Genomic DNA, 23,853 nt, shown 5'->3' with positions numbered 1-23,853 from the left:
CGAATGACTTCTGAAAGTAGGCCTACCAATCGAGACACAAAAATGTATATAACACGCATGGCTGGTTTTGTGGGGAGAGAGAAGAAATGGTGGAGAGTCCGCGCGAAATCTTGATTTCATGTGAATGGATGAAAAATGCATGAAAAGAAAGTTTGTTTTCGATTTATGTAATGAACAACAGATAGAAATAAACATCCCAGAGGTATATACAAAAAAATACAGTAAACATTAACTCTTCTTTGTAAGACTAGCTTCTACTATTATATAATAGGCCTACTAGTAGTAGTACTACCCGGCCCGGCCTAGCCTAGCCTAGCTAGGCTAGGCTGTCAAACATGGCCAGCTGGGGAAGCTTCGACTTCGACTTCTCTCTTAACGCAAGCCAACGGTGGTCGATATCGTTTGTGTCCCTTGAGCCAAGGAAGGATTTATTGTGTTTTTTATATGCATATTTATTAAATAATGCTAACTGCCTAGACATTATTTGTGGCTTTTATTTACCACCAGAATTTAGTTGATCTGAGAGAGTGCTACTACTACTACTACAATTACATAAAACATCCCTACTCTACTACTAGGCCTAAGCTAGCTAGGCCTAAAAATAACAAATAAAACAAATCGTTCAAATTGTGCATAACATATATATTATTAGTATTTCCGTATTTATTCGATTGAACGGTATTTATTAAATATTTTGATTGTATTGAATTGTTGTCTCAGACTTCTTCAGCAATAATTATTATTATTAATATAAATACTATTAATAATTATAGTACCACATTTTTTTGGTGTTTTTTTAGATTCCTGACCCTCGCTATGGCATGTATACATGGCCTGCAGCAGCTGTATTGGCACAGTATATTGTTAACAGAAGAGATTATATTAAAACAAAGTACATACTCGAGGTACAGTACTTAATATATAGGTTAGCAATGTGTTTAACCCTAAACTGCATGCAATTTGACAACCCTATCTTTTTAATACTGTACATTAAAAACAGAGCCAACAACAAGCCATTTGAGACATTTATTTTGATTTTTCGACATATTTTTTACAGCTAGGTGCTGGGACAAGTCTACCAGGTATATTAGCTTCCAAATTGGGAGCTAAGGTGACCCTATCGGATAACAGTTTATTTCCTCAATGCATTGAACATAGCAAGAGAAGTTGTAAAGAGAATCAAGTTTTAGACAAAGTGGATTTTGTTGGTATAACTTGGGGTCAGTATTCATCAGCTCTTCTCAATCTTCCACACGTTGACATTGTGTTAGCCAGTGACTGTTTTTATGATGAGAAAGGTGAGACATTTTTTTAAAATATATAATTCACAACAATATTCTTGTATTATTGAACGAAAGTTCCAACAACTTTGTTGTTTAAATAAAATGCAGTATTAACCATTTTTTACGATTTAGATTTTGAAGATGTACTTGTCACTGTTGCATTTATACTAAATAGATACAAGAATTCAAAGTGCTGGATTACCTATCAAGAAAGGATGTAAGATATCATTTAGTAATCATCATTGTACTACTACCCCATATTAGAGAACTTTTTATTTTGTAATGACCTAGGACGTCATCTAAGTTTGGTTTGCCAATTTTTATCAAGTTGCTGAACCCAATTTGGTTGATTCTAGGTCCAGAACATGACCTTAGCTTTCCTTTATCGCAAATATGTCATCAAGGAAAACCTAATGGAAAGATGATGTAATGCATGATTTACTCAAATTCTATACAAGGGTTCTAGCAGGGAGTTGTAAAGTATTACATTATATTATTTTACAACTCCCTGGTTCTAGGTTACCACAAAGCTCCTTATTTTACAGGCAATATAATAGTAGGCCTATCAAACTTAACAAATACTAATAACATGTACTTTTTCTGTCTTTCAAACTTAACAATAACTAATAAAGTGTACTATTTCTTATATTTATGTAGCTCGGATTTTGATATTGCGCATTTGTTGCACAAATGGAAACTGAAATGTTGCCATATACCTTTAAAGATGTTTGACGCTGGCTCGTCGTCGATTGGTCAGTCTCATCTCCCTGGTAACCACACAATTCGGATGATTGAATTAACACTTTAATGACTGTTTCTCTATGTTCTGATGCTACAAATACGCTATGTAACAAAGCATTAACATGATATCATTAATATACCGTCGTTTAAATGGAAGCATAAACCTGTTTACAAGGACAAGCCTCATAATTATTCAATCATTAATAGTCCTTTGTTAGTGCATTACAATCACTGCGCTTCTAAGACAGAAATACTGTACTAACAATTTTCAGAAATTAGGCCTACTGTATACAGACAGAACTACCGTTAAAGGGACAGTTTCTCAAGACTTAAAAATGTGCCTGCCCCTTAATAGTTGTTGCCTCTCGTTCGGTTAACAAAAACTGTTCCTTTAATACGGATGTCTCCTGAATAGGGGTTTTCCAAAGGAGGGCTTTCTACTGTATTTTTAAATTACGTCATTGCCTTACAGACGAATAGAACACATTATATTGTTATCATAATATTGATGTTTAATAATAAAGCTTTGTTTCATGCATCTTTCATTACCGCCTATTAGACAACCTCCAATTTAGTATAATTTTAAACTAACTTGACTGAGTAAACTAAGAATCACCAATTTCCAATTTTAAAGTAGAAACCCACGGGAAAGGGCAGAACTTAGGAACACGCTCTGTCTAGGCTGCACTATCAAACGAGTTTGACAAAAAAGTATGATGTGCCCAAATATGGTTGTGATGTGCCCAAATATGATAGTGATATACACAAATATGGTATTGATATGACCTTTGATAGTTTAGACAGAGCATTACACCAGAGCGACAACAGATGGATGGTATGTGATTATTCAGTAATACGCCTCGTACCACGACTAAAACGTATTTTTAAAACATCGATATCCATATAGTTAAAAATATAACTAATGTATTAAATAGATTTTGTTGGCTTTTGAAAGTAGACAATAAAAACACAATAAACACAATGCTTACCGTGATCTATAGAAATGATGACGTTCAAATTAGCTGGATGCGTCCATAGCAACGGACGAACGCATAAACATTAACCCATATTACAGTAAGATAGAGTTTCATACTTGAATTCAAAATTATTTTAATCAACTATATATGTTCTTGTAATTGTTAAAATTAAAGTGCAATGAAGTATGAAAGATACCCAGCCAATTTGATTACATGGTGACGAAAGCATAATTATAGCACAGTAAGTTGTATTTAATGTTTTAATCATTCCCAGGATTGAATCACAACATTAATTAGGCCTAAAGCTCTGTGTCTACACTACAAACATAGTTTGACAAAACAAAGTGTGATGTGCCCAAATATGGTAGTGATATGCACAAATATGGTAGTGATATGCCCAAATATGATAGTGATATGACATCATCACGTCCATATATGGGCACATCATATGTTCTATTTGTTTATTTCATCTTTAAAAAAACGTATCATTCTTTAAAAAAATAGGCTTTTATACAGTATTACGCTGTCATAAAAACATTACCACATGTGTAGAATATAAATACAGATCCTTAAAAAGTAGAAATATTGGTGTAGTTTGGATATTGAACATAAACATAAGATGTTGAGTAATTGAGTTTACATTATGTACAAATTATAATAAAAATGTTTCTGTGTTCTGTATTGTCCCCCAAAAACATGAAAAATGAAGATTAATTAAATCAGACTTTGAATATGTTATTTTGTAGTTTTAATAATATTTAATCACTTCCATAAAAAAAAAACAGAAAAAAATAATGTTTTCACTTGTAAAATGACAAAATAAATGGTTAAATTCAACCAAAAATCAACTGGCTGGCAGCCAATTTGACCATTTTTTGCTTTAAATTACATTTTTTTCATGTAAATACATTTTTTTTCGATCCAATTTTTGGTCAAAGTGGATAACTATTATGTTACATTAAAATGGAATATTCAACAAAAAATGTTTTAACAATTATTTGTTCAGGGGGACAATACATCTTTAAGGACCAGCCACAAGTATACATAATGTAAAGAAAATACACTTTAACATTTTTCAATCAAACATTGAGGATATAAACATCTAACAGTTTTTCTTTAAAATTAGCCCATTTTTGTTCAGCCTCGATTTGATAACATGCATATTCATTCTTTATCAAATTACATGTTTTGTCACATAAACTGTGATAATGTAGACAAAGCTTTAAACAGAGAAAATGATAAATTCACCGACGATATAGAAAAAGTTGTTTGAATTATGACTGACTCTACATAATAAGCATCGATCCTATTAAAGTATCTAAAACAAAACGTTACTCTTGAAAACCTACTGCAAATATTAACATACGTTTGTAGCCTTCATCACTTAAAGGAAATTGCTGTTGGCTGAAATTAAGATTCATCGATTGAATAATTGAAGAAATATACAAAAGAAAATTATCGAACTATAACTACTTATAGTGATTTGTAGTCGGTATCTTTATACACCATAACCAGTGTACGTATTCTAGTATCGTGTGATTTTCTGTCTTTATGCGCCACGTACTTTGCGCGTATTCGAGTATTAGTTATATTGTAGTCGAGTCTCCTAGCATACAATGTGTGTTATTTTAGTACCATTGGGCTTATATGATTTTGTAAGAGTGTCCATGCATGCCACATATAGGTGGCCTAACCGTATTGCTACCTAATTTTCTGTCTTTATGCGCCACGTACTATGCGCGTATTCAAGTATTAGTGATATTGTAGTCGAGTCTCTTGCACACGTCACCTAAGCATACAATGTGTGTTATTTTAGTACCTTTGTTCGCCGCGCTTGCATTGGGCTTATATGATTTTTCAAGAGTGTCCATGCATGCCACATGTAGGTGGCCTAATCGTATTTCTACCCAATTTTCTGTCTTTATGCGCCACGTACTATGCGCGTATTCAAGTATTAGTGATATTGTAGTCGAGTCTCTTGCACACGTCACCTAAGCATACAATGTGTGTTATTTTAGTACCTGTGTGCGCCGCGCTTGCATTGGGCTTATATGATTTTGTAGAGTGTCCATGCATGCCACATATAGGTGGCCTAATCGTATTTCTACCCAATTGTCTGTCTTTATGCGCCACGTACTATACGCGTATTCGAGTATTAGTAAGTGTATAGTCGAGTCTCTTGTTGCACACGTCACCTAAGCATACAATGTGTTTGGTTTTTAGTACCTTTGTGCGCCGCGCTTGCATTGGGCTTATGATTTTGTAAGAATGTCCATGCATGCTACATGTAGGTGGCATAATCGTATTCCTTTATTTATTTATTTTTTATAAATTGTTTTTTATCTAATCGTATTCCTACCCAAAAATGTATAGGAAGATGACCCCATTTTATCCACCACTGTTAATCTTTTTTTCTCCATAATTTTAAGTCCTTTAATTTATACTGTATACGATAATGGTGCCGTTTTTTACTATTTAAGGTTTGTTTGTTTGCACGCATGCTATCGACTATACAATCATTTTTGTTTACTAAAGTAACATGCACTAATGATGTCTTTCTTTCGCTAAAATTGTATCGAGCGTCATTTGAATAAAGTACGCTGTTTATGAATACGTCGTATTGAACAAGATCATAAACGTCTGTGGCAACGTGGAATATTACTTGTTAATTGCTACCTTGCACATCTAAGTAGATGTATTGTTCGAATGCGATCGACTATGATCACTTTTCATTAATAACTTAATAATACCAACTTGAAATTGTCTTCCGGCTTTATCGATCGGAAAAAAATATCAAATCGTCGATTAACGATCAGTTTTGCGCATGCGTGTTAGGTTTTTCTAGATGCACAGTGTCGATGATTTTGTGCGAGAGTTGTCCGCGCACAATCGTCGTCGAGTTTATTGCGACATTTCAGGATTAAGATATTAGCTCTACAAAATGTACATCATTGGTATGTTTAAAGTGTAAATTAAGGCAACATGGACAGGCGCCTGCCAATTGTTTTTATATTTATCATCTCGGTAAGTTTTTGAAGCACTACCAATTTTAACAACAGTTATTTGATTAAAAAATGAAAACGATAAAATAGATTTTTCTTCAAGAAAGGCAATATTGCCGGCAAGCCATGAATATATATTTGTTATACGTTATTCTTCCAATGCTGCTATTGTTAGTTACTCTATACATTTATTTTTATATATTTATTCGGAAAGAGTCTAAAAAATTTGAAATTATTACCGAAAATAAGATTTTCCAGATGTATATTATTATCTTATAGGCATTAACATAACCTTATGTTCAGTTTTTTTTATGGAACACACATTTATTTGATATTAGATATTTATTATTTTTTGTATTTGTCTGCGTAATATCATAACAGAGTCAGCACATTAATTCGACTACATAGTTCAGGTTTATAATTTACGCATAATTTGGAGATGACCATTAATTTACGAAGGGGATAATGATTGATGATATTGACTTCAAAGATATGAATTTTAACTACAACCAACAGACAGTAAAAGAATATATTTATTTACAGTACGATGGTAATGTTTTAAATATAGGTCTAAACATTTAGATGCTTTGTATCTAGGTGACATTTTATTTTGATAATACAGTACTAGGCCTATACCGATAATCTTTATTTTCCCAAAATGTCTATAAAAATATTATTTGAAATAATAAAGAGGGAAAGGGTCCGCTAAAAGCTAAGCTTTTTACACGTGGGCTAATGGCCAAAATTTACCAAGAGCCTATCTGTATCAATTCGATAATGTCCTTGAACCCAATGTAATACATTTTATAAATTGATTTTTGAAGTTAATTCTACCACAGTTTTAGGTCTCAGTAAATCAATTGCAACGATTTTTTGACAAATCATTTACATGAAATTAACAAGTGGTATTAATTTATTTATTTAAACGAGATGAAGCGTTTTAGTAGTACAGATGACGTAATGTAACCTTTGTCGCTGAATGATTTTTGATCAATTCTGTTATGGAAGGTTAAAGGTTGAAAATGAACAGTTCATTTCCACAGTTAATATTTAAATGTTTTCAATGTCCTCACTTAGTAGGGAAGTTTGTTTTAAAATCCAACTACAAGAGATAGAGTTAACACCACCTTAGAACCAACCTAAAATCCGTGCATAATGGCTTCTTTGCTCAGGTAGGCCTACCAGAGATCTGGAACCAACTTCCTCATTCCATTCGTTACACTCCGTCCCTTTTTAAATTCAAATCTCTCCTAAAAACTCACCTGTTTCAATAGTTATTCTTTTCATGTTGCGCTGTGAGACTCCGGTAAAGACCGCTTTATAAATGTTCGATATTATTATCAGTTATTATTAACCATTTTGACTTAACTTTTAACCTAGAAGATGTTTTTTCTTAAAATCATATATATGATTTTAACTTAAACAATTAACGCCTATTTCAAGCCATAATGTTTGTTTGACTTGAATAATAATAAATGAAAGGAAATAAATATTCTTGATGCAGTCGAAGACAGATTTTTGTCACAGATGAATCTGTAGAATAACGAGCTTTCGTAATTGGAGTAAGAAAAGAAAAACCTGAAATCGCCCAATATTTTGGACTTATGCGTAGGCTAATATTTTGTAATCTCCTTTCTTATCGTCCCGAAACGAAACCCGCTAATATTGGACAGGAACAGAGTGCTTGATTAAGTCAGGAATATGCCTACATCTGAATAAGGGGATTGTAATTAAAAGGATTTAAATATAGATGCATTGAGCACCTTTGGTGGTGGAGAAGTGCGCATTAGAAATCTTGATGCTATTATTATTACATTTTGAATGAATACCTAATTCAAATGACATGTTTTTTGTCTTACGTGGGTTCGTTCTACTTATATTTCCACAGTATGTTTCTCTTAACATGTCATGTATTACAACTTTTTACATATTTTAAATTTATCTATAGACTCTGTTTATTTTTACATAGGCCTACATAGTTTAGCTTTTATGTTTTAATAGTTAATTAACATCTAGCATTGTTTTTGTCTTTAATCAGTCATACATGTTATTTGTATTCTTCTCTTTTTTATTAAATCTTATAACACATAACTTAACATCATTTTATTTGCAGTATGTATCTATGTATCTATTTTGTTTTATCCATATTTTAAATATCTTATATTTTTTAATAGTTAATTAACAATATTATCTTATTACAATGTATGTAAATTTCTCCTATTAACATTGTTTTTGTTTTTAATCATTTTTTACATGCTATATGACATGTTAATTAATGTAGAAAATTAAAAAAGATTCAAACCCACCGTCAAATAGATGGTCTGTAATGCAGCATAAGAGTTGTTAAATTCAGAATATTTATAGATTTAGATATTCGTCGTGGGGTTGAATGCTTTTTATGTCAACACATTTCAGTGAAATTATTCCTCACGCGTGGCTTCGTGTGCGTTCATGTTCAAATTATTAAAATACAATCGCTCATAAAAACTTAGTTTGTGGTGGTGAATATCATGTATATTTTATAGAAGAAGAATAACCAAGAATATGGTTATTTATGAGCTGTGCTATGTTTATGAATAATGCTATAAATACGTATATATACACCTCAATAGTTTCTTATTATTATGTCAATTTTACAGTTAATGTTGTACTTAATTGTATCTTTATTTTTTCGATGTGATAAAAAATTAAACTAAATTTGAGTTGCCAAATTATTTTATTCCATTCCTCATTCCAACACAAACTTGTTTAATTTTTGATTAAAATCTAAACTACATTTTAGAACAAGTAGTTCCAGTTGCCAAGTAAGGTATTTTATTCCGAATTCCTCGTTCCAAACAAACAATTTGTTTTTGTCTGCCGAATTTAGTTACTTTAAGAATTTATGTATGTATTTATTTTATTTGAAAGATATTTAATGAGGATCATTTGGGACCCTCAGAACAGATACAATACACAAAATACAACAATAACAGAAAAGTTAAAGAAAAACAAAAGCCTATAAATTACATGAGAATTAAAAATCTGAATAAGAAAATTTGGAAATATAGAAAATAACTGATATGTTAAATTAAGCAAAAATATATAATATAGGTCTATATATAAATATTTCGATCTAAAATGTTACAATTTAAAGTCTGGAAAAGGATTACATAGTCATAAGTCTAGTTTCGAATGAGGAAAAGGATAATTAATTGCGGATAGATAGAGGAAGATCGTTGTAGAAATGAGGGGCCTTGTAAAACGTAAAAGGTAAATTATTCTTATACGTTTCCCTCAGATTATATAAACCAGAAATATTATTATTTTTATTCTATACAAACTCAACTAATTTCCTCCTCCATTTACAAACACGACGTTGTTATTATTTGCTACACGCTTTATATTAGTCGTGACATTGTTATATTCTTATTCTTTCTTCTAGATAACTTGGCAACCAGTTATCAGTGGTAAGTAATCAATATTGTTCACTTTAATGTAATTGTGTTTTACGGTGCTGGAGCTTAATTAAGAAAATATTTCCAATATATAATTATCAAAATAATAAAATTCAATATTAGTTGAATATATTTGGAAAAATAAAAATAATGATTATTTCACCCGATTCTAGTTACTGTATCTAGATTTCTCCAATTTGGTAATTCACTGCATGTATCGCCTATAGTTTCATAGACCATAACATTTTAAGCTAAACTAACCTTACATGATACAGGCATCACATGTGATACACGTGAGATGCTGTATTACCGAATATTTACATGATACTGGGAATATATTGGCAATCTAATCATATCACACAATGTCAATGGATGCTTTGAACGATTCCTTCAATTTTGTTTCACTTAACTAAAACATAAATGTTTGGATAAATTTTATAAAGGAGAACACGTAAAATTAACATTTTCTTCGTTGTTATTTGGCATTGAACATTCGTTATTTTCACTATTTGTATAGAAAACCTGTCTGATATTCATAATAACTAATTTATATACAGAACTACTACTATGGGAGATCTTTCAAATTTCTAAAAAATAAGCCCAAATGACGATATGAGTTTTTACATTCCAGTTTATTGTGTTTCGATGGTTACAAATTACCATACATTGTTGTTGAATGTTATCATAACAATAGTAAGGGAAAGTATACTAGCATTATGATAATAAACGTGATGGCAATTATTGACAAAATAGTCATCGCTTTTTTTTATGACGATTATTTTATTTTGGACAAAATTAGCTATCAAAATATTTCCTGCCTTCAGAATTTTGTTCAAATAATTGTTATCATATTAATCATCTCATAAAATGTTTTATATTGTTGAAGCCAGTTTGATAATTGTGGTATATTATGGATTACTGTAACGGTATTAAATTGTCATGGTAACGTTATTCTATAAATCTGGTTACAAAGTTGACACACTGATACGATCTTTTTAGATATGTTATTGATTTAGATTTGACCTTTTTTATGTCAACAATAGAATTGTGAAGTTTACTCATAGATGAATCCCTGAGTATAGCAACATATATGAGAAAACTTAGATGATGTGGTATGGAACGCCACCTCATATTACCTACTCACTATAGGCCTACAAATTGTCAACAAATATTCAACTAACTACTGTTTTTCAATGTAAATATGTAGATACAACGTAGTCCCATAGTGTCAAATTAGCCTAATATATAGAATTACAATTTAAACAGAACCGTTAATTAGAAATCCTTGTAACCAGACAACGTTACTATAACCACGTCATAAACATCAGTATCGTTATTTTAAAAGCTTTTAGTAAAGTATGGAGTTCTTTTGTTTGGTTGTCAACATTCAATATTTTTCTAAAAGGCTCGCTCATTAAGATGTGTAGCCTATAATACTTTGCCAATAGATAGAATTTTTTTCAGAAAGAATTAGGCAGACAGTGCCCATGTCTTTTGATAACCATTTCAAATTAAACCCCCTTTTAAGCTTGATTCCCACAAGGACGCAACGCAGGGACGCAATAATTTGACCAATCACAAACGATGGATTATACGAAATGTCGCGTGTGATTGGTGAAATTACTTGCGTTGCGCTTATGTCCTTGTGAGAACCAATCTTTAAACTAGTTCCAACGCAAACTGTTATTGAACAAAATGGTTGTGTTTAATGCATTTCTACTGCTTACTGGTTGTACTTGCCTCAAGTCTGTATTCATTGTCTTTTTATTTATTTGTTTTTATTTCAATTTTTGTCTGAAAATAATTATATCAAAGCTCAAGTAGTATACGTATGAAACGCCATATGTGCCAAAATATTTATCTTATATTAAAACAAAACTTCGCCTGGAACCCAGACTAACTGGTGATTTGTGGTCTTTCTCACAGTTACACATGGTTGCTATGAAGTTGATAAGTTGGCTCGTGTATTTAATAAACCACCTGAAAACCGTGACCCAGGTCAACTTACCCAACTTGGCTGTCAGATATCATGTGCACAGTATGATTACGCGTTTGCTGCTGTTGAAGAGGGAAACATTTGCTTATGTTCTGTTACCAACGCATATTTACCGACGGATGTTGTTGTCCCTACATCTACATATTGCAATGAACCTTGTACCGGGGATGGTGCTGAGAATTGTGGCGGTATAGGTTATTGTGAAGTGTTCGATTCTTTGAACACTCCCATTACAGTCAACTTTGCAGCAGGGGTTACGTTCATTGTTGGTGTTTCTGGTACTATTACTATTACTTCTACTGGTTACGAGCCGGAGTTTACTTTCGATTTTGGTGATGGCGTCGCTGTTACTGAACCGATAAAACTGTTGACACAAGATCATATCTACGCTATTCCTGGTTACTACAGTGTTAAATGCACAGCAGAAAATGGATTTTTGGCTGTAAGTTTGCAATATAAATTTATTTAATAATAGGCATGTACCAACAAAAATAACGCGTTAGTAAAATAAATGCTTTCCATTAATGACTGATTGAAAAAAGAAAAAGCAAATTTCTGAGTCGGGTTTATGCGTATTGAACAAATCTAGTATAGTCGAAGATCAAGAAAAAGTCGCGCAAATAGATTTACTTAGAAAACAGTGCGTTGAAGATCTGCTGCATAGCAACAGTAGTAATACACTAACACGATTTAAGTTTGTATCTGTACGTAACTACGTATAGTACCTGTACGTAACTACGTTTAGTACCTGTACGTAACTACGTTTAGTACCTGTACGTAACTACATATAGTACCTGTACGTAACTACATATAGTACCTGTACGTAACTACGTATAGTACCTGTACGTAACTACGTATAGTACCTGTACGTAACTACGTATAGTACCTGTACGTAACTACGTATAGTACTTGTACGTAACTACGTATAGTACGAAGTCGAGTCATGGCAATTAGTCATGTCGCACTGAACACATAGAATTTCAGCAAGTTTGTGAAATAGCGCGTTTTTTAATAAGTTTTTTTTATTGATAGATATTTGTATGCAATTTGCGAGATATTTTTGTTCATTTCTTTTAAAGGGTTATGAAGACACTACAGATGTATTGGTTCACATGCAGATTGACGCTGATGGCCTCGATTTGGTTTGTCCAATTGTGGAAGATCTCAACAATGATTTTGATATGACTTTGACTGTGTTTAAGGGTTCCGAGATGTTGGTTGATGTTGATATGGATGGTGACACGTTAAACACGACTGCGATTGGTAGTAAGTTGTTGAGAATTATATATTTTAACAACAAACTGACTGAGGCCACTTTAAGGAGCTGTTCTTCAATTACCATACAATAGAACACCTCCTTTGGCACTTTGTTGGGTATCAGAGATGTCTCAGGAATTACTGTATACTGTTTTGTAATTCCAATATAAATTCAATATAGATTTTCACTGTGTATATAAATAATATAATAAAATAATGTTTTTAATTCATTCATTCCTGATGAAATAACGAAATTGAATATTGAATAGGTCCTGCTATGTATAGTATTGGATTCATAGCACAGGATGCAAGGGCGGATTTAATGGACGGTACAGTGTTAAACTCTGGTTCCACGGTATGGGTACTACCTAGACTAGAAATCCTACAACCTGGCTACATCATGTCAGTAGAGGCTTATGTTACTACACCTGGTACAGTCAATATACTTGTAAGTTTTAAGATAAAACTATTCTTTTATTAATTAATTCAATTATTAAACTAAATTATCTAGCTTAATTATGTTTCGTTTGAAAGACAAAATGTATTGAAATTTAAGAACGTATTATAAAATGTTTTAATTTAAATGTAAATGGTCCAGAGGCCTTTAGACAAAGGACAATTATGTCTTACTGTAGGTCACATGTTTATTTAAGAAAGAAAGACATGTAATGTATTTATTCTGTAGACTTACCAATCACATTAACCTTTTAGAATAATTACATAAAGTGAAAATCAAAAACAAAATGCCAAAAAACACGAATAGGCCTAATCATTATTATAACGGATAAAGGTTAGGGCCTATACAGTAATTTTATTTCTTCCTAAACTCAAATTCTCATGTTGTTTTTGCATAATAGATCCTAAAACCACTGTGTTCAAGTGGCGACATTTACTGTCCTCAAGATAACGATTGCGGTGTAGAAGCAAGCTGTAACTATGACTTTGCCTATCCATCCAATCCGGTATACACGGACTATTGTGGTAGCACTGGCGTATACTGTGCAATGTCTGGTACGTGTATAGATTCGGGCGTGTGTTCTCTTAAGAACCCACGGTATGATGAATCCGGCCCAAGAACTGATTACGAAGTTATGGCAGTTATACCAGTACCATTTGCAGTAACAAATGAGTCTGAGTATATCCAGATACCAATAGCTGACATCATTGGAGGTACTCTTGCTGAGATTGGCTTTGTTATTGGTTATGAAACGAATGGTGCGGGTTTTGGTTGGCAGAATATTACCAATAACACTATCGAGTACCAATATTCTGGAGTTGCATACAGTACTGGCTCGATACTAGATGACGCAGATGCTTCGGTTTTCGAAACCCAACATTATCTCCGAGTTAGTTTGGTTAAAGAACTTCTAGCGGTCATAACATACGCATTTCCGACGTATGGGGAACATCCAGTTACGGTTGATGTCCGTAATAATTTGACCACTGAAACGAAAACATGTACAGTCACTATTCAACAGAATATAACAGGTATATATTATGTGTGTCTAATATAATAGAGATTAAATATATGAATGAAACAATGTGTTGATAATTCGACGCTCGATCTGTTTATCATCAATCCAGCATTTTGGTATTATTTATTAAAGAGATTTTTTAAAACTATACAATGTTGTGTTTGTACATTATGTTTGTAATATACAAATGATGGTTATCTATAGACTAAAGTTAACTGTGTAGATAACTGAAATAAAAACCAAACAATATATCGATCAATCGATATTAATAAGAATGTTTTTTTTTTTGCGTTTAGGAAACTGATTCAAAACCCACATAACTGCATTCCGTTTACCAGACATTTAAGATGGATTTAGATTGTAATTGAATAAATTGAGCTAACACATTTTGTAATTTTCTTAACGATTTCAGGATTAGAACTGACAATGATAAACCACACTGTTGTAGATTCTACAGAAGAAGCGACACTGTTTGTATGGCTAGAACGTGGTATTCCAGCGGCGCTGTACATTGATTGGGGAGATGGATCAACACCTGACGAAGTCGATAGAGTGTGTACGTAGTACCTTTAAAAATTCTTTTTTTTGCTCCAATATCTGTACTGTACTGGCCAGGGTTATCCGTTAACTAGTACAAGCTTGGAGAAGGTGAACGTACGCACAGCAAGTAATTTGACCAATCAAGACGCGATGGATCATTGGAATGTGATTGGTCCAATTGCGCCAGATTGCGAACCAGGCTTAAAAACAGACAGGGTCGTAGAGAAGTTAAAAATATGAATTTATTTTGAAATTAAATTATTAAAATAATGTATTTATTGTATTACAATGCCCGGTATAAATTGAATATTATTTACTTATGTATTTTTAACAGCAACTTCGCCTGATGTACCAGACAACATCACTCATTGGTTTGAGGCAGCGGGAAATTTAACAATAACAGTGAATGCAAGCAATTTGTGGAACTATGAAGTATTTGAATTTAACATCACCGTTTACAACCCGGTCGATTTAGATGCATATGAAATTGTTACAAACAGTCCTCAACCTAATGGTTTGGGGGATGTCAAAGGTAATGCAATGACGTAGGCACAACAAGTGAGTTGACCAACCACAGACGAAAGAGAAATCACATGATCTATCACGTCGTGATTGGTCAAATTACTTGCGGTGCGCTTACATCCTTGCGGTGCATCCTAGGTGAAACCAAAGCAGATGACGTGATCATTCTCATCACGTTAAATTCTCTCTCTTTACAGTGTATAGTATAATGTCTTGTTATTTGTTTTCATATGCTCAGTGTGACCTTAAATTTAGTTGTTGTTACCTTTTTTTATTTTAATTATTTGTTTTTATTTTTATTGTTTTAATCTGGTGGCCATGACTTAAGTTAAACTTATTTTGGCCTCCTTCTTCTCTGTTACTTTTAATTATTTTTGCCCTAAATATTTAAGTTGTTTTATTGTGTGGGCAGAAAAACAATATATTCCGTTTGTATCAATATCGATCATATCCGTCACAAATCGATTGTATTTGAACTTGTCTAAAATGTGTTATATACAGTACGTTGAAGGAAATGTTTCGAATATATATATTTAACTTATTATAACAAATGTAATTGTATATTCAATTTTGTAGGAGTGATCACAACGGTTGTCACGTATTCTAATTCGGCAATTAAAGCACCCACTTTTGTGGATGTCTCGATCAGCGGTGGATATGCCTTTGACGAAGTCGTTTACGATGACATTTATGATATTACATCAATCGACCAGTCATGTTCGTTAAAAATTGCATTTACATATTCTGGCGAATACACACTTAAATTTGTATTTTCCAATCTACTAAATAGTGAAGAACATGAAGTAGCGGTAAGGATATTGCAACGTTTGCAATCTAACAACAGGATGTTGAACTGCGGAGATCAAAGGGTTTATCTGTGGCTACGACACGATCAGTTCCTCTTATATGTAGGCCTACATAGTACAGTACTGTTGGTATTTGTCGCAGCCAGATATAAGATCAAAGGACAGCTCAGTGTCCTGTTGTTAGATTGGTTTGGCTAATCACACAGTGTCATTTCATCTAACAATGCTGTAGGGGATATACATTATTCTATTGTCATAATTTTTGATTGATTTATAAAATGTTTGTATGCACTTTTTTTTTGTTATATTAAAATTAATGAAATGATATTTTAATTGATTGTTTTGTTAGGTTGAAATAACAGACGTTATTTATAATTTCTCTGTTACACCACGTCATATACCAGTACAAGAGCAGTACAGAGATGCAGAAGATGCTAATCGAGTCGGTGACACATGGCATGTCCCATTAGAAGTACCGACACTTTTCACTGCAAGTGTGCAACAAGGTAGGCCTATGTGGACGTACGATATAGCTTTTTAAAGATAATTACGATAATGTTGATATTATTAATGACTATTGTGAAACTATTACTGTTTATGTGGTGCTCTCACAGCGCCTAATAAAAAGAATAAGAACCCACTGATTTGATATTCAAGTTGTACGGACGAATACGTTTTTGTTTATTATTTATTATTAGGTAGCAACCTGCAATACACATACTTCGGTTTTGGTGATGGTGCCTCTGCAACTACATTCGACGATGTCTACAGTCATTCTTATACGGCGGTATGTACTTTGTGTTTGTATTTGTTGATTCAAATATTATGTAATAAAATTAATACTCGTGTTGTTATACACCAACGTATTAGATTATCCATAAACAATAATACGTCTCCCTTACATAGCGCTTAATGCTAAAGCACGTCGCATTATTGCCACGGTTATTATTATTTTATAAAAAACGTATGTTGCAGATAGTAATCTTTGTACTTATCATGTACCCATTTGTACACCTGGGTGGAGAGAGGCAAACGTAAGTGTCTTGCCTAGCAATGCGACAACTTGAACTTCCGATCTCGCGATCAGAAGTCGACCGCCTATTACACTGCGTCACACGCTCTACATACGGGAGCTTCAAAGTGCTTGAGAACGGAGCGGTGTAAATGGTTCCTCTGCTTTTCTCTTTCTTTTTTAAAAATTTAATTTTAGGATATTTTATAAATCATTGCATTAGGTGCTATTATTATTATGATATTCTAGATGGATTTAAGTACTTTTTCTTGAATTGTTTTTTATTATTTTCAGACCGGTGATTATACAGTAACCGTACAGGCTAACAATTCAGTCAGTTCAACTAACGTATCTACTTTGAGCATCAAAGTTGAATCCAGTGTACGAGACATAGTTGTTGATGAAGGCCCGTTGGCGGGCCAAAATGACTTGAAAAACTTTACTATTAAAATCGGACAAGTTGGTGATGATACGTGTATTGTTTTTGATTACGGTGATGGATCTCCAAGGGAATTTTATGGCTCAGCAACAATGTGTTCAATTCGCCACGACTATGTAGCTGTCTCGGCAATCATTATTTCATCAATCGATATTTCCCATACGTACGTCGAAGAAAAGAGTTATGTGCTTAAGATAGAAGCGTTTAATTTTGTATCAATCTTAATGGAAGAATATCCATTTGCAATCACTACACTGAATTGCCACGTACCTGATATAATAATACGTAACCACCAGCCTGATATAACTTTACCCAGTCTTGTGAACTCTAAAGATGTCTTGATTATCTCAACGCAGACTATTATTAACTGTGAAGAAACGGTTGAAAACATTAAGTCTTGGAATCTAACGAAGATCCAAGATATCGGATTCGGATACCAAGTTGAAAAAGAAATCGACCTTGCGTCCTTAAATCCTGAAGACCAATTTTACACAGCAGCTTATGATGAATCAGATATTAGATTCGACAAATTTAAGATGGATGTTGGCATTTATAGATTCGTTTATACGGTTGAAATGTTGAGGTCGGAAACAGAACCAGTAGTATTTGTATCCAGTATGACACACTTCGTGAAAGTGCAGAAGTTACCGTTAGACATAGCTGGAGTCGAGGGCCAAGTTGATAGACTGTCAATCGGAATGGGACAATTACTAGAATTGTCACCATATACATATTCTACAGATCCCAATATTGATCAGACATTGTCACAGGTATATTTTTTATTAAAGATTTGAAAGCAAACGTGTTATAGAAAATCTAGTCTGGGTTCCAGACGGAGTTTTGACTTAATATTAGTAAAACAATATAAAAATATGTTGGCACATATGGCGTTTCATACATATACTACTATACTAATTTCAGAGAAAAACTTCGAAAAGCCTCGAAATAACTACAGACTTGGGGCAAGTCTATAGAAAACATGATAGGCCTAATAATTATCATCTGACATGAACCAAAACATTTTTAGTAATAGTTATTGTTATTTAATTTATTTCTTCAACATTTAAAACAACACATAGATTTTTTAGTGTGCCCAGGAGTGGCAAAAGAGGACCATTATATTTTCATTGTATTGGTTTTTTAAGGGCATTGAAACATTCCAAATATTCTGCCGACGTAAAAGTGAAGACTGGCCATCTGGGAGCATAAACGACGACGTGCTGGCCAGCAATGGAAAAGTAGCCTGTATGGATCTTGAAGAAGATGAATTTGGAGGATGTTTTTGTGGAGGTTGGAATTACGTTATTAATAGGGAGTTTTTAATTTGTTGGGAGGACCTAGTAACTAGATTCATCGTGTTAGTTCATTGTGCGCATGTGTGGACATGTGTACATTTTGTAAGACTCATGCGACACTACAGATGTGGTTCAAGCATGACCAACGATACAATACGTACATGTCCTAAGTATTATGTCATCGCAAATCAATAACTCTTTATAACATCAACTGATGATTAGAATACAGTACCATGCCGAGAATGTTAAAGAGTCGCTATCAAATTCGAGTTTGAGCAATACCATGAAAGCCCCAGTAGTATAATGGTTAGGACATCTGCATATCAAACAGAAGGTTCCGGGTTCGAATCTCGGTTGGGGGGACTTTTTCTCATTCTCATAGATTCCCTCATCTTTATCGTTTCAAATTAGGTTTCACCGGGCGGTTTAGTATGTGCCTGTGATGTTTATATATACATATAATACCTAGTATCTTTTAGTTTTTCATTTAATTAATTTAGGCCTAATTGAACATGAAATAATATCATTGTATTTATCAATCCTAAATTAAATAAATTGTATTATCTGTTTGAAAGGACCTGGTATGATATTTCCTGAAAATGGGACCTATCTTCAACATACGAACTATACTCTAAACACAACACGTATGATTTCTAATATTTCTTATGAGATTGTACTGAAGGGAATAAAAGGAGAAAATGAAGGTTTAAGATACCTTGAACTAAAACTGACGGAATCTACTCCTCCTCAACCCATTATAAGGTAACTGTAACACATTCCTAAATACAGTGACTCTGTATCATGGAACTTTGCTATAATACTTTTTTATTTTTATTGCTCTCTGGTTTAACATTAACTGTTATGGTGTCTATTGCAACTATAAATACAATACTAATAATAGCACCAGTAGAAATGTAATTTGTATAGTATTAATCCTAAATACAGTGACGCTGTATCATGGAACTTTCCTACGATATTATTATTTTGATATCTTCCTGGGTTAACAGCCGATCCTCTGTACTATAATGTATACAATATTCATCCATCCATTCATTCATTTCATTTTGTGCAATTATTCATGACTGTTTAACCATTGCCTTTTGTAAGTGCCGATGTTGTTTATTTGTTTTGTTACTTGTCTTGTTATTTTTTATCAACTGTTTTTATGTAGCCTATTAATAAAGAATTTAATTTAATTTTTACAGACACAGCATTGTCATTTTTTCAGTAATTTGCCTTTCGATTTAATATTATTTAATATATATTATTTAATATATTAAGAGCCAGAACTTATGTTGTATGCGTCTTTATTTATTATTCTATGAGTTTGTTAATTGCCGCAGTCAACGAGTAGCAAAATATTAATTTGTGATGTTTGTTTTAAATTTAGTATTGCTGATGGAACGCCGTTTTCTTACTCATCGGAACCGTCGAAGTATGGCCAGGTATTAAATTCTGATACTGACATTCGTGTAATTGGGGAATGTGTTCAGCCTTGTAATATTACTAGTTATGAATGGAAGCTTCGACCCGGAAACGAAACTGGTTATTTTGAGGTGTCCTGGAGTGATTACGATTCTAAACCAACAGGTATAGTAACCTTAATTTTTTTTCTTCGAATTTGTACCATAGGCATATCATTTGGCCATGATTTTAGTTTCTAGGCGTATTCTACTGGGATGTTTTGAACAGATAATCAGCAAATATAGGTCCTCATGTGGGCAGTCAGTAGGAGAAGCTCGCTGCGAGGTGTTTGCGAGTGACCAGTCGAAAAAGCCTACTGTTGCGACTTTCTCGTAACAGCTCCATTCCATACATGATTAGGCAGTGGAACCGCAACTGATTTTACTTCTGTATTGAAAATAATTTTATCCCTCTGTATAATATATGTTTGAAGTAATAAGAATAAAATATAATATTTTAGGTAATTTTTTTTTTTTTTTCAATTCCCTTGGCCAGTCATTTAGATTTTTACTTGTTTTGATGTTGTGCTCGGTTATTTTAATGTTTTTATATGATGTATTGTGTGGTTCTTAATTTTTGATGTTATTTTATGCTATCTTTTTAAAACATTTTAAATATTTTAAGTACTTTTTAATAATGTAAAAAATTGTCACAATTCAGTTTTTCTGTGAAGATGATTTTAATAAATATACCATTATGAATGAAATGAACAATCTTTAATAACCGAAAACAGACAATAATATAATATTGATTATACAAACAGATATAGTATACATTTCGTTACCTCCAATACATGTATATTTTGAAAAGATATGAGTTGTGATCAAGGTCTGTTCCCTTGCGAAAGTGTTTTCTATTTAAGTTTTATATTGATATTTATGTACAGTATTTTAATTGACCTTGATTGTCTAATAAAGAAACTCAAACTCAAAGATAGAGTTCTATTTGAGATGTTTTTGCTCTTTGTTACAACCATCTGTTGCTCTTTATTTTACTTGGTACTTTAAACTTATCTATATGTTATGCTGCTTTTAATAGGAATACAGACAAATACATTATACATATCACGTGAGTTGGTTGAACAAAGCCTTCCTGTAGTAACTCGGTATGAGATTGAACTGGTAGCGACGGATTCTGACGATGTAAAGGGTGTAGCTGCTATCAGAATCGGTATTAACATACCTCCAGATGACGGTACTTGCACCTGTGAGTCTCCCACTACACTAACAGTAGGGGAAAGCGTAAATATATCGTGTGTCGAGTGGTATGACGCTGATGGTATTGGTGAATATAAAGTTTATAGTAAGTACACTTTCTGGAAAGAAATTGCCATTTTACAATATATTTGCTTTTGTCACGTATTTTGTTAGTACAGTATATAATATTTTGTGGATGTTTCTGAAAATAGTCAAATATTCATCATCATTCATTGTTTAAACTAATCGCGAGAGTCGGTAATGTTTGAGCCATATCAGGGCCGTAGCCACCAGTACGGTTGGTAAGGTTTCAACCCAGGGTTAAACATTACCTGTCGATTATCAGTGGACACTGCATTATGTTATTATAATATACAAAGAGCCATATCAGGGCCGTAGCCACCAGTACGGTTCGTACGGTTTCAACCCAGGGCTAAAGATTACCTGACGATTATCACTGGACACTGCATTGTTATTATAATATACGGCTTTACCACGTTGAAACACCGGTTCTCGTCAGATCACCGAAGTTAGGCATTTGAAATTAGCACTGCTGACTCTTATGGCAGCCCCTGCATCTAGTATCTGCCTCAGACGTATTGGCTTATGCCTTTCCTCTGGTCAAGGTGGGCACTGGACGAGAGAAGCCCTTGATCAATGTTATGACCAATCAAGGTGCTTTAAACAGTCCTGACTTTGTTTTGTATCAAACCCGTTAGTGGCGGTAATTATCGCTGTTGGTTTCGATTGAATAAAAATTAATAAAAATAAAATAAAAAAGAAATTGGCTGTAGACTGTACCTATAATGTGGAACTTTCGCTTTCGTCGACCTAGGTCATGGCAATGTGTCGTCGGTCAAATTGAACGCTCCCTAAAACTAAACGGGCGTATAAATTATCGTCAGGTAGAGAAGCCGGTTTTCCACTAGGCGAGAACTAACTAAAGCTTAATTATAATTATTATTATTAGCTAGAAATAGTTTATCGACAACGGACAGCTTCTTATTTACACAAGAAACTGGTGAGCTTAACCATCTGAAGCCTCCGACTGGTCCAGAAAGTGACGATTATAAATTGGAATTGCACGTAGAAATTCGTGATAAGTTGAAGTCGTCGACCAGAATGAAAGTGTGTGATATCTTTGTAAGTATCATCTCTTCAGTTTAATAATAAACAATTAGGATTGAATGTAAACAAGATTTCTGAGTTACATGCACAATGTACTAATTGATAATGACGATTTTATATTTAAAAAAAAAACATTTTGTTTTACTCTTCTAACCTAATAATGTATATTTCTCAACGACTTGTCTGTGGGCTTTATTGTTGACAAGCAGCGTATTGTAGGCCTGGGCCTATTACTACGCATGCGCTAATTCTAAGTAAGTTAGGCCTATATACTTTGAATATGTGAGTAAGAGATAACTAGATCGTCTGGTTGCAGTGCTCGATCGATAGCATTGGTATAACTAGATATATCAAAAATAAAACTTGGTTACTAATTCATAGTACTTTATTACACGACAAATTTGTTTCGTATGCTAGCAGGGCTAACACACTCATCAGATGAAAAGTACAAACTTTGAATATTTTAATATTGTATGTATGAACGAATAAAAGACTTACACCAGCTCTGCTGTTTATTAGGTTAGACCTCCAAATTCAGAAGAAGCAGGAGCGATATTGGACGAACTTGACAATAAACTTCTGAATGATGATAATCCTTACGAAGATCTTAAAGCCGGGGGTGATACAATGTCTATTGTAGTTGCAGTGCTTCTGGATGGTGGAAGTTTGAACGGTATTCGAGATGTTACTGGTAAGTTTGTCTACAGTAACTTCCGCTATGTTGTGCTTATTTCTGTAGGTTTGTTACTGTTTTTATAATGTTACTTTTTGGGGTTTTTTTTCTTATTTTGAATGCCTTGCTTTTCACTAGAAAAATGTATATATGCATTTTAATGTTTTGGATAAATAAATGAATATAATTATTATTATAATATAATAACAAATATAATAACAGGATTTTTATAGCGCACATACCACTCAAGAGTGCTCAAGGCGCATTTAAAAAATAAAAAACAAATCATACAAATTCCTGACAAATAAAATGCAATTTCTTTGGAGGGTCCCCATCCGTTCTCGTTCTGTCGCGGTCCTACCTAGGTGACCAAACAAAGGAGCAGGATACACATTTGCCTTGCCACAGACGACCGGGTGCTCAGAGACAACAACCAAGACAGAGGCACCCCAAAGATAATGCTGGCCAGGAAAAAGTATACTATGCAATTCTAAGTCTAGAACTTTAAAGATGTATTGTCCCTTTGACCAATTCAAAAAATTTTTTTTTTTTTAAATTTCGAAAAAAGTGGGTCATTTGAAGTATCATAATAGCAAACTTTCACCAAAAA

The 23,853-nt window shown here is 33.2% G+C and overlaps 2 protein-coding genes across 2 annotated transcripts in view; both read left to right on the top strand.

The window, feature by feature from the left end:
• The first annotated feature begins 61 nt into the window (after positions 1 to 61).
• On the top strand, positions 62 to 2,567 carry LOC144839911 (histone-arginine methyltransferase METTL23-like). The gene is made up of 5 exons (XM_078695490.1): positions 62 to 202; positions 801 to 905; positions 1,058 to 1,298; positions 1,416 to 1,500; positions 1,941 to 2,567. The coding sequence occupies exons 1-5, from the start codon at positions 125 to 127 to the stop codon at positions 2,089 to 2,091; spliced, it is 660 nt and encodes a 219-aa protein (XP_078551616.1). The 5' UTR covers positions 62 to 124; the 3' UTR covers positions 2,092 to 2,567.
• A 3,323-nt stretch (positions 2,568 to 5,890) lies between these two features.
• The window catches only part of LOC144839263 (polycystin-1-like), a 31,648-nt gene continuing 13,685 nt past the window's right edge, over positions 5,891 to 23,853 (top strand). Inside the window, exons 1-18 of the mRNA XM_078694579.1 lie at positions 5,891 to 6,025; positions 9,428 to 9,452; positions 11,367 to 11,878; positions 12,516 to 12,702; positions 12,963 to 13,141; positions 13,551 to 14,181; positions 14,581 to 14,724; positions 15,043 to 15,240; positions 15,807 to 16,039; positions 16,386 to 16,542; positions 16,735 to 16,823; positions 17,343 to 18,257; positions 18,633 to 18,777; positions 19,358 to 19,544; positions 20,173 to 20,372; positions 21,285 to 21,552; positions 22,417 to 22,585; positions 23,090 to 23,261. Coding sequence (XP_078550705.1) covers positions 5,984 to 6,025; positions 9,428 to 9,452; positions 11,367 to 11,878; positions 12,516 to 12,702; positions 12,963 to 13,141; positions 13,551 to 14,181; positions 14,581 to 14,724; positions 15,043 to 15,240; positions 15,807 to 16,039; positions 16,386 to 16,542; positions 16,735 to 16,823; positions 17,343 to 18,257; positions 18,633 to 18,777; positions 19,358 to 19,544; positions 20,173 to 20,372; positions 21,285 to 21,552; positions 22,417 to 22,585; positions 23,090 to 23,261 — 4,453 coding nt within the window. The 5' untranslated portion in view covers positions 5,891 to 5,983. The remainder of the gene's footprint in view (positions 6,026 to 9,427; positions 9,453 to 11,366; positions 11,879 to 12,515; positions 12,703 to 12,962; positions 13,142 to 13,550; positions 14,182 to 14,580; positions 14,725 to 15,042; positions 15,241 to 15,806; positions 16,040 to 16,385; positions 16,543 to 16,734; positions 16,824 to 17,342; positions 18,258 to 18,632; positions 18,778 to 19,357; positions 19,545 to 20,172; positions 20,373 to 21,284; positions 21,553 to 22,416; positions 22,586 to 23,089; positions 23,262 to 23,853) is intronic.

The sequence above is a fragment of the Antedon bifida genome, chromosome 4, assembly GCF_963402885.1.
Source record: "Antedon bifida chromosome 4, ecAntBifi1.1, whole genome shotgun sequence".
NCBI lineage: Eukaryota > Metazoa > Echinodermata > Crinoidea > Comatulida > Antedonidae > Antedon > Antedon bifida.
Note: the sequence above shows the minus strand (reverse complement) of the source record. Positions and strands in the feature narration are given on the sequence as shown.

Bases quoted from the DNA above. Each gene is read 5' to 3' on its own strand.
- LOC144839911 (XM_078695490.1), top strand. From the start codon at position 125: ATGGATGAAAAATGCATGAAAAGAAAGTTTGTTTTCGATTTATGTAAT. The intron at 906-1,057 runs GTACAGTACTTA...TATTTTTTACAG, and splicing joins AAACAAAGTACATACTCGAG to CTAGGTGCTGGGACAAGTCT. The intron at 1,501-1,940 runs GTAAGATATCAT...ATATTTATGTAG, and splicing joins ATTACCTATCAAGAAAGGAT to CTCGGATTTTGATATTGCGC.